This window comes from Micromesistius poutassou, assembly GCF_964030765.1.
Source record: "Micromesistius poutassou genome assembly, chromosome: 11".
In the NCBI taxonomy this organism is placed as follows: domain Eukaryota; kingdom Metazoa; phylum Chordata; class Actinopteri; order Gadiformes; family Gadidae; genus Micromesistius; species Micromesistius poutassou.
The window spans coordinates 15,461,564-15,472,169 of NC_140281.1; the positions used below are offsets into that span (position 1 = coordinate 15,461,564).

Sequence of the window (10,606 nt, forward strand, 5' to 3'; positions counted from 1 at the left end):
CTGCGGGACACAATCACATTTTCTCATCTTCCTATTAGCGCTGGGCTTGGATTATGTGGTGTTGCCACAACTTATCTTCCGTGGGGCGCAAATTGACCCGTCGCCCGCGATGTTCCCCTGCTTATCGCCGCTCACACGACCGCTGACCCGTGCCCGCCGCCGACGGCCCCGCTATTCATTTACTCGCAGGCCGAGCCACCCGTTTACACACTCTGCGGCTAACGCTAGCTCACCTTGACCCGTTTAAAATCCCTCCCCCACCGAGGTGGAATCATGTATTAATATAACCCGACGTGTGAATATAGCGATATATAGAGAGATATACAGCCTCGCCAGTTGTAGATCTATTTATAAGAAGGGATATAGCTATATCTATAGATGTAGCCACGTATTTATTTATGTATGTAAGTATTTATCTGGAGATGTTAAATCTCTATGGACAACACGTTCATTTACAGTACATTTTCATTTGCAATCATTTCCCGCCTTATTAGGTAGTTTCCCCGCCTATATCTGAGGACTGCTTCACACTAAATTATGTTATTGACATTTTTTAATTATAGTGAGCAGTGATTTATGCTGCCTGCTCGCTGTGACTTGTTGAAGTAATTAAGAAAAACTTGACACTATAAAGAAATATATATTTATATATATAATTATAGCGCTCTTTTTAATGGATTGTGCTTTAAGAGGAGGATCTAACTCAAACCAGGGTTGCCAACTCTCACGCATCTGGCGTGACACTCACGCTTTCAGCATCCATCTCACGCACATGCAAGAGATATCACGCCAAATAGCCCGTCTTTGAAAAAATAATAATAATAAACTTTTTTCCGTCCATTCACTGTTGATCACTCACTACTAGACCACAGAATATACAGGAAACAAACATGCTTGTTAGATCTATCTATCTATCCATCTATTCTGACCTACTGCATTGACTGCAGTGCAGGCTGATCTACAACGTCCTCCGCGCACCTTTCTCTGTCACCGCTCCCTTCTTTTAGTTGCGCATGAAAAGTTTTGATTGAAAGACGCGCGTTTGGGAAGAAGAAAATAAAGTCTTGGTTAAGGTCTGAGAGCGCAAATAAATGCCTCAAACTAGTGCTGTCATTTTAAAATAAAAAAGTTACTTTTGTTTTATTACTGTTGTTTTTTTAACGCAATTAATGCAGATTCTCCGCTATTTGGTTTCATTTACTTACTCAACACTTAACCTAAAATTACAGCCAGGGTATAAAAAGGAACAAGAACATCAAATGTGCATTTTTATGTGATTCCCAACATTTGAACACGAGAGAAAGATGGCAAAAAGATACCTCAAAGAGCTTTTCAGAGAACTTCTCTTAAATGGCATGATCCTTTCCAAAAACTCTTCCAGTCTGTCTCCCTCCCTCCTTCCATGTATTCTGTCTCTCTGCCGCTCTGTGTGGACTGTGGACCTTGTTGAAATTCAACTAGAAATTGTTAGTTTTGTGTTACTTAGCCTATATTTTATTTATATTACAAGTGCATTTCGAGCTAAGCACGGAAAGAACAAGTCAATATAGGCTCAGTTTAATGAATCTCTTGACTTCTATAGGCTATATTTTAATTAGGATATAGTATTTTAATTCTGACTTAACATTAATTCCATGTTGTTACTTTTCATATCAGTCATTAGGCTAAATAAAGTCACTTTTGGCAATGAGTGGGGTCCAAGTAACCTATTCTCGCAATGTAGACCCTAAAGATTTTCTCATGGTTTGACAGCCCTCCTCAAAACAAAATTACAAGGTGTCTTAATGTAGTCTAGGCTATCAACCAATAACCAAATTACTAAACTAATTAAAGGCCATGACACACTGTTACCTTCTGTTAAATTCCTTCTTTCTGGGTCAGACTGGGAATAAATTCTGAGGTCTTGGTTAAATACATATCTATGGCAGCAGGTATCAGTATACAGCTGTGTTCCCATGTCAATGCATGATTAAATGCATGATTAAAAAATATCTAAACACATTTTGAATGTCCTACGTCAACAACAGCCAATGGCTTTTATATAAGCCTTCCTTCAATTAGTTTATACTAAGTAAACAAGGACTGTTTTGTAAAAGAAATTGGGTTATGTTTACCGAAAACGTTCGCCGCCCACTGACATTTTGCAGAGTCTCGCTCCAGCCAAAGTCCCAAAGTTGGCAACCCTGTCAAACTAAAAGAGGGTTTCAACAAGACGCTCTTACCCTTGCCTGCGCTCAAATAGCAAATATATAATTTGTCCTATTTTCTTAATTTGGATACAAAAGATGGTAGGTTGTAACTATGTAACAGCGCTCTACGTGCTGTCTTTGTCCAGATGTCATGGAATTCACTGTTGCTCAATTTGCACAAATAAAAATCCATGTTAGGTTAATACTCCTGCCGGTGCCCTTGACCTAGTCACTAGGCAGCAGCCCTGGAGTGCCTTTAGTGATGCTAGTGATGTTTTTCTATTCAGTCCTCAATTTTCTATTCAATATAGTACAACTTTTTTTTTTTTAGCCCTTTTTTAAATAACAAATTCTGCTTATTGTAGTCATGGTAACTATGAGTGTCTCTCTGGGTCCTCTACGTCCAGACCTGTACACGTTCGGGGTGCGCGAGGACGCGGTGGTGGGCACCACGGTGGGCTGGGTGAAGGCCGACGACGGGGATGAGGGTCTCAACGCCATGATGAACTACACCCTGCAGGACCTGGAGGAGAGCGACACCTTCAGCATCCAGCTGGACCCCGACACCCAGGAGGGGCTGGTCCTCCTGGCCAAGGTCTGGCCCGGTTCAGTCCAACCACGTTCTTTCTTCGTTCCTTTCTCTCTTTGCTGACAACCAATCACAGAACAGACCTAAGAGCTGAGGTCGACCAATCAGAGCAGTTATTCACCTAAAAATTGTGGTTGCTTGACCTATCGCTTCGCATTTTGGGTTGACCAACCAGAACTGCTCTTTCTGTTGAAAAAAAAAAAAGTTATAATTTATTAAATTGAGCAGAGTGTCATAGTGTAATTGTTTTCCCCCCAAAATTGAAGGTCAACATTGTCTCTATGATCTATTTAGGCTGCAATTCTCCCAATTAGCACAGGAGATTCCGATTTAGATAATTTTCATGACGTTTTATGATAAAAGACACTGAATCGTTTGGCGAGATGCTAATGGTTAGCATGCTGTTTTCTTATTGCTAGTATGATCATGCAAATCAGCAATGTGGAGTTATTTAAGTGCTAGCGCACGGCTCACGCAGTGCGTTGACATTGATTCAACCATTTTCCTCACTCATTCCCTCTCGGCTCCACGACACAAAGAATAATCATAGTTCTTAATCAGGATACCGCATTTCAAAGCTGTTGTTCTGCCGTAATCATTGATGCAATTGATTTTGATTCATATAATATGCTGCTTGATATGATTCAGCACATATATCTTTTTTCATCGTTACATAAAAGTCATTCTGTCTCTCTTTTTTTTGTTTTGTGTTTTGATCTTCTTTCTAGTCTCCTTTTTCTCTCTCTTTGGTTTTCTGTTTTTAACTATTTATTCTGCCTTCCTTCCTACCCTACACTCTACTTCCCCCTGCTCTCATTCTCTCTCCCGCTCCATCCCCACTCTTTCCATCCCTTCCCCCCTCTCTCCACCTTACTCTCTCTCCCCTTCTTCCTCTCCCCTCTCTCCATCTCTCTCCACTTCCTCCCCCTTTCTCTCCACCCTTTCTCCCCATCTCTCTCTCCCCTCCCTCCCCCTCTCCTCCCCTCTCTCCATCTCTTTCCCCTTCCTCCTCCCTTTCTCTACCACCTTTCTCTCCCCCCTCTCTCCTCCCCTCTCCCCTCCTGTCTCCACTCCCTGGCCCCCCTCGCTCCTCCCATCTCCTCCTCTCCCCCCCCCTCTCCTCCTCTCCCCCCCTTCTCTCACCCCCACCCTTCCCCCCCACCCTTCCCCCCCCCCAGCCTCTAGACTACGAGACCAAGAGCCGCTTCGTGATGGCGGTGGAGGCGGACAACGTGCTGGTGGACGAGCGCTTCCTGAGTGCAGACGAGGCGCGGGACCGGGCCACCATCAAGGTCTTCGTGGAGGACGTGGACGAGCCGCCCGTGTTCGGCGCCGACGTCTACGAGTGGAGGGTGCCGGAGAGCACGGGGGTGGGCACCCAGGTGGGCATCGTGAGCGCGAGGGACACGGATACCCGGAACAATCCTGTCAGGTACGGTGTGACCCCAGCCCGCCAGCCCCCCAGCCCATGCCGCCCTGTCCAAACTGACACCCAGGAATAGAATGATACGTGCCAGCTAGCGTGCTAGCTTAGCGATGTATGCTAATCACGCGGCGAGGAGCCGGGAGGTGGTGGGGCAATGTGGGGGGTGGGGGGGGGGGGGGGGGGCGGCGTGGCGCTGGGCGGAGAGGGGGAGGAGGTTTTCGGGGTGGCGTTCCGGGAGGAGATGAACAACCTCTGACAGCGTCTCCTCAAAGCCTTCCCTTCGCCGGGCTAGTAAAAAAAGAAAAAGAAGTGAAATAAGGGAAGGAAAAAAAAAAAAGAATCATTCCATTTCAAATGGCGCGTGGCTCGGCGCCTCCCTTGATCTCTATGGATACCCCGAACATGGTCATATTTATCTCGTATTACTTTAGTCGGAAATGAGCCCTGCTGAATAAATCATGACCATTTTTATACCTCACAGCGTTTCCTATCTGTCGCGGCGGTGGCGGCCGTATTATCGCAGGGCGACTGCGCCACCGCCGCGCACAAATGTAATAAAGCGGCGTAGAGGTGGGCATATGGAATTTAGATTTTCCCTTCATTTGCAGCGGAAGCACGTTGCCGTGGGATACGGGGGGGGGGGGGGGGGGGGCTCTGTCGTCCTTAGAGTTTTAAGAGTAGCAGGTGCTTCATATCTTCCAATCAGAGGACCCCCCCTCCCCCGGTTAGCCACCGGTTCTGTGATCCGTCTCGGAGCGAGGGGGTAAATTCAATCCGACACGACGGGTTCTTCCGGTGGGTTCCGCTGAAAAAGGGGGGGGGACGGGGGGACGGTGTGTGTCGGCGTCGTAAGCGAAACGCTTGTGTTTTCTATTTGCCCCCAAGGCGATATACAAATTCCCTTCTCTTATTGTTTACACTCATTCGGCGACGTGGTGCGATAATCACCTCCCTATATAGGAGCTGTTAAACGCAGAGAAAACTCATGGTGACACCTCTCTGTCTCTTCTCAATTGAACGTATTCCTCCGCACATGACGTATACCATGAAGGTATTTCTAATCAAACTAGGAAATTAGACGTCTCATTTTCAGATTTATGAGGTGTTAAATACTTTTTTCTTTTTATACCCATATACCTACTAGCCGAGTATATGGGTTTTATTTTGAAAACAAGGTAAAACTTGCATTAATTGCACCAGTCAACACAATTCCATGACGTGTTGCTTATGTTCTATAAAAATAACATTGGCGTGGGTGTCAACCGCGAGTCAACCTGGAGAATGTTAAAGCCTTATGTATCGCAAATATGGAAACATTGACATGGCAAGCACGTCTCCCTCGGTGTTGACATCAACTGTCACCAGCTCTTTTTCGGGCGTCTGTTTGCCGAAAAAAAAAAAAAGCGAAAAGAAAAAGCTTAACGAAAGAAAGAAAGAAGAAGAAATTATCCAGCAACTTTGCTGCAATATCGCTCCTCTTTGTGCATACGGGGAAAAAACAGCAATTTGCTCGCTAAACGCCTGTCCTATTCATTTCTCTTTTCAGATATTCAATTGAGAGACACAGCGATATCAGAAAAGCTTTCAAAATAGACCCGAACAATGGCTCCATGACGCTCTCCCAGCCGCTGGACCGGGAGGCCTCAGATTGGCACAATGTGACAGTTGTAGCCACGGAGACAAGTAAGGAGGAAATGTCTTCAGTCATATTCAGAGCGGCTCTCATAATGTAGACGGGTTAGAGCCAATTTAGCAGCGCCAGCAGCCCTGAGCCACTCGCTGGAGGGAGAGGGGCTGCTGGCAATATCTGTCCAAGCAAGGAAATTTAAATGTGAATGTGGAAATATATGAAGCGGAAAGACATTTTCTCCTTTGAAAATGATTCAGTGTGCATTGCTCCCCCACTTTTTCTGTTCAATGTATTGCCATTCAGCGAGCAGAGGGAGTTGTTTGGCTTCAGTGGCTATTTTGTGTTATTATTATTCTTTTATATATATTGTGTTGGCACGCCACTCGGCCACAGTCAGGCAGATACGGCCAACCATGAGGCATTCGTCATATCTAAAGTGTTACCGTGACAGGGCCTTTTTTACAAAACGTTTTCGAAACACACTCACACCATCACACACACGCCTGTCCTCGTCACCCACCCCTCTCCTCTCTCCCTCCCCCCCTCCCCCTCCCTCTCCCTCCCCGGCTCAGAGCAGAGCTATTTATCCTCGGCGGCGGTGGTGTTCATCAAAGTGCTGGACGTGAACGACAACGCGCCGACGCTGGCCAGAGATTACCGGCCGTATATCTGCGAGGGGACGCCGGCAGGAGAGGTACATGTATGACCGTCATGATGAGGATGAAGATGATGATGAAGAAGATGATGGCTGTCTCAGTTCGAGTGCCTCGCCGTTGCCATGGCGTTAGTGGTACACAACAACTGGGGACCGGTGTCATAGGGGCAGACAATGTCATGATGACATGCTGGAGCTGAGGTTGCCAGCAAAAGCTTCAATTAAAATATATGGCTATGGTACGGTACGTACCATACGGCTTCATGGATATATGCTGTATATATTCAATATTTTCTTTGTATTTTCTATAAATCAATAGGATGCATGCATTGAGGGCCTGTTGGGATCTAAGTAAAGATGAGAAGGAGAAGGGTATGGGTTTTATGGTGTATATATTGCATTTCATGTATATTCCTTGCCTGTTTCCACGAGTGAAGTTATTGTCTTTACCTGACTGTGTTGATGCTAAACCTCTCTCTGTGGATATCTTTCTGTTATCATAACTGTAATTTCTGTCTCCTGCTCCTCTCCCTCTCTCTCCTTCCTTCTCTCTCGCTTCCTCTATTTACCTCTCTCTCTCTCTCTCTTTCTTTCTCTCTCTCTCTCTCACCCCATCATTCTCCATCCCTCCCTCTGTCCCCCTGCTCTCTCTCCGAATCCCTCCTTCTCTCTCCCCTTACCCCGCCTTCCCTTTCTCTTTGCCCCCCCCCAACCCCCTCTCTTCCCCCCCCTCCAGCTGATCCAGATGCTGGATGCGGTTGACCCCGACGACCCGCTGGAGGGACATCACTTCTACTTCTCCATGGTCCCAGATGCGCACATTAATCCCAACTTCACCATCAGAGATCACCAAGGTCCTCCTCCCTCCCATTCATCTCCCTCCTCAGCCCCGTACAGTGACCTGTTCCCCCCCCCACTGCCACCGCCTTCTGCAGCCGCTAGGCTACTGGGGCATCGCTCGCTCTCTATCCGTCACTCATTCAATAGAGCCTTGCACGCCCACAATCGCACGGCCACCACCACCGCCGCAACATGGGATGGCTTAGCATATTAGCAATAAAAGCTTAGCTAATAGCTTAGCCTATGGGCACAATTTTGCGGATGATGTATACCTTGAAATGTTATATTGCATAGTTAGTGAGTTAGGGTTTATTTGATAGGGACAGATACAACTCATGTGGATTGTGCACAATCCAGCAGAAAGCATCATAGCATCTGTAGCTTTAGCTCATTTCCAATGCCCGTCCCTAGTTGGCTCAATGCCAAGATTATATTGATCAACATTTATAATATTTTTTGCCTAAATTCTGCAAATATCATTCATATTTTGTGTTATTATTTTAGGTTTGTTGGTTTAACATTGCAAAATCTGAATCTTAACCTTCAATCTTTACCAAAGTAGCCGCTCACTAATGTCTGCAATACCTCTGTTTGAGCCACTGGTCTAGTAAAGCGATCTCTGCTCCACTACAGCCTCTACCTGCCCGGTGTCCTTGACCTTAGCCATCTTCCACCTCCCTACCCCTTAATGACTTCATTTCCTGTTCATTAATGGTGTGTATCTAAAAAGCAAATTCACTCGCTTTGAATAAAAGCGTCTGCTAAATGACGGAATAGTAAAAAGTTAATGGAAAGAAGCATCGCTGGAGCCTAAAACATTCAAATGTGTGTGCGGTGGTGTGAAGGTGCGTGTGTGTGTGTGTGTGTGTGTGTGTGTGTGTGTGTGTGTGTGTGTTTTTGTGTGTGTGTGTGTGTGTGTGTATGTGTCACTGAGTCACACTTCATAATACTAATACATCAGGCAAATTCAAGCCGGCAAACGTGATTCAATAAAGGAGCCTATTTCCATGTGTGGAAAGACATATTTGCTTAATGCACTGCCATAATCATACAGGTGCAGCCAAGGGCAGAGAAGACATCTAGCAGAATGACTTTTACAAACGACAAAGCGCCGGATAAGCTTGTTCCCTGTCTTGTTCGCAGAGATTAAAGACACTGCTGCGCAGCTTGCATTGTTCAGCTCTTAAACACAAGCAAACACACAGAGGCGCAACACTGGTGCTCGACCGCTGGAGCGAGCCAAGAACACTGCCAGGGTGAGGGGTTTCATTCCCACAGAGAGAGCAAGGCATTAACACTGCCAGGGTGAGGGGTTTCATTCCCACAGAGAGAGCAAGGCATTAACACTGCCAGGGTGAGGGGTTTCATTCCCATCAATAGAGCAAGGCATTAATGCTGCCAGGGTGAGGGGTTTCATTCACATCAATAGAGCAAGGCATTAATGCTGCCAGGGTTAGGGGTTTCATTCCCACTGGTAGAGCAAGGCATTAACACTGCCAGGGTTAGGAGTTCCATTCCCACTGGGTTGCCCATGCTAGATATATTCTCTAATGGTATTTAAAGACGCATTTGATTAAAATGTATTTCAATCAAATGCCATATATATGTGCCTACACTCCATTGGGAATCTATCAATCTATTACAAACCTTAAGACCTCAGCATCCTCCAATTTGAGCCTGGGAGAGGAAGAGGGAGAGAGAGAGGTAGAGGGAGAGAGACCGGGTAGAGAGACAGGCGAGAGAAACCTGGGTAGATAGACCGGGGAGAGAGACCGGGGAGAGAGACCGGGGAGAGAGACCGGGGACAGACCGCAGTACCTCCTGTTCCACCACAGATGGTGTTGTCTTGAAGCATCCATCCCAGTGTTGGTGCTCCTTTTAACACCCAGCAAGGTGAGGGAGGGAAGGGGGGGGGGGGCCCTCTCTCATCATCCAACCCCCCACCACATCTAACCCCACCCTCTCTCATCCTCCTCCCCCCTTTCTCCCCCACCACGTCTAACCCCACCCTCTCTCATCCTCCTCCCCCCTTTCTCCCCCACCACGTATAACCCCACCCTCTCTCCCTTCTCTCAAAAAAGTTGTTTCCACCAGGCTGTCCAGAAGCTCAACTCTCTCCCCTCTCTCCCCCCTTCCCCCTCAAACTCTGGACTTTGATACCCCCTCCCATCTGCCCCCAAGATCCCTGGACCTTTTACTTTTCTTCTCTCTTTTTAATTGTAATGTATACATACCGTATTGTTTTTGCCTACTTTGCACTATTTTTGCACAGAGACAAACAAAATTTCGGCTCTTCTATTTGTCTTGTACATTTGTTGTAATTGACAATAATGCTGAGTTTGACTTTAGCTTTGACCACTCCCCCTCCTCCTCCTCCACCCCCTTTACTCCCTCACCACCTCTAACCCCACCCCCTCTCTCCCTCCACCCCCAGACAACACGGCCAGCATCGTGACCCGCCGCAGCACCTTCACCCGCAAGGACCGCGCCCACTACCTGCTGCCGGTGGTGGTGGCGGACAGCGGCGCGCCCCCGCTCACCAGCACCAGCACACTGACTGTCACCGTGTGTAGCTGCGATCCCGCGGGCCACTGCCCCCTGGGGGGCGCCGGCGTGGAGACCCTGGCCCTGTCCATGGGCGCCAGCCTCAAAACCCTGCTGGGCGTGCTGGTGTGCCTGGCCACGCTCTCAGGTGAGCACCTCCTCCGCCTCCCCCCCTTGGATTGGGTTAGTCGTCAGGGGGCGGGTTAGTTAAAGGTCCCATGACATGCCACCAGGTGTGCGTGTGATTAGCCGTTACAAGACATCCCAGGTGTGCGTGTCCACCTAGATGTGTGACGGATAGATGAGCGACGTTTGCTACAGTCCACTGGGTAGGCTGGTAGACTGATCTATCCAGCACACATCTAGGTGGACCCGCCCACCTGTGACGTCAGAACAGACAGATTTTCAAAACGGCTTGTAAGGGCTAATCGCACCACACCTGGTGGCATGTCACGGGACCTTTAAGGCTCAGTTATGGTTCCATGTCGACACGACGCAATGACCACGCAGACGCTTCAACGCAGTTGTGAACCTGTTTTGGTTCTGCGTCAGGTTTTAGTGAGCGGACCAATCACAGCCCTTACTGCTGCGTCGCGGAGGGGGGGGGCACGTGTGGTTGGACGCGAGGGGGATCCTTCAACCCCCTTGCGTTGCGTCGCATGGAACCATAACTAAGCCTTTATTCTCAAGTAGGGCGGCGTTGGGTTTTCTTCATCGTGCCTGTGGTGTCGGA

The 10,606-nt window shown here is 47.6% G+C and overlaps 1 protein-coding gene across 3 annotated transcripts in view; it reads left to right on the plus strand.

Moving 5' to 3' along the window:
- Positions 1-10,606, plus strand: part of LOC311355781 (cadherin-7-like) — a 32,299-nt gene that overhangs the window by 17,569 nt on the left and 4,124 nt on the right. For all 3 annotated transcript variants that reach the window (XM_084475608.1, XM_084475609.1, XM_084475610.1), the window contains exons 6-11: positions 2,597-2,784; positions 3,957-4,210; positions 5,751-5,887; positions 6,407-6,528; positions 7,226-7,343; positions 9,764-10,021. In XM_084475608.1, coding sequence (XP_084331734.1) covers positions 2,597-2,784; positions 3,957-4,210; positions 5,751-5,887; positions 6,407-6,528; positions 7,226-7,343; positions 9,764-10,021 — 1,077 coding nt within the window. The remainder of the gene's footprint in view (positions 1-2,596; positions 2,785-3,956; positions 4,211-5,750; positions 5,888-6,406; positions 6,529-7,225; positions 7,344-9,763; positions 10,022-10,606) is intronic.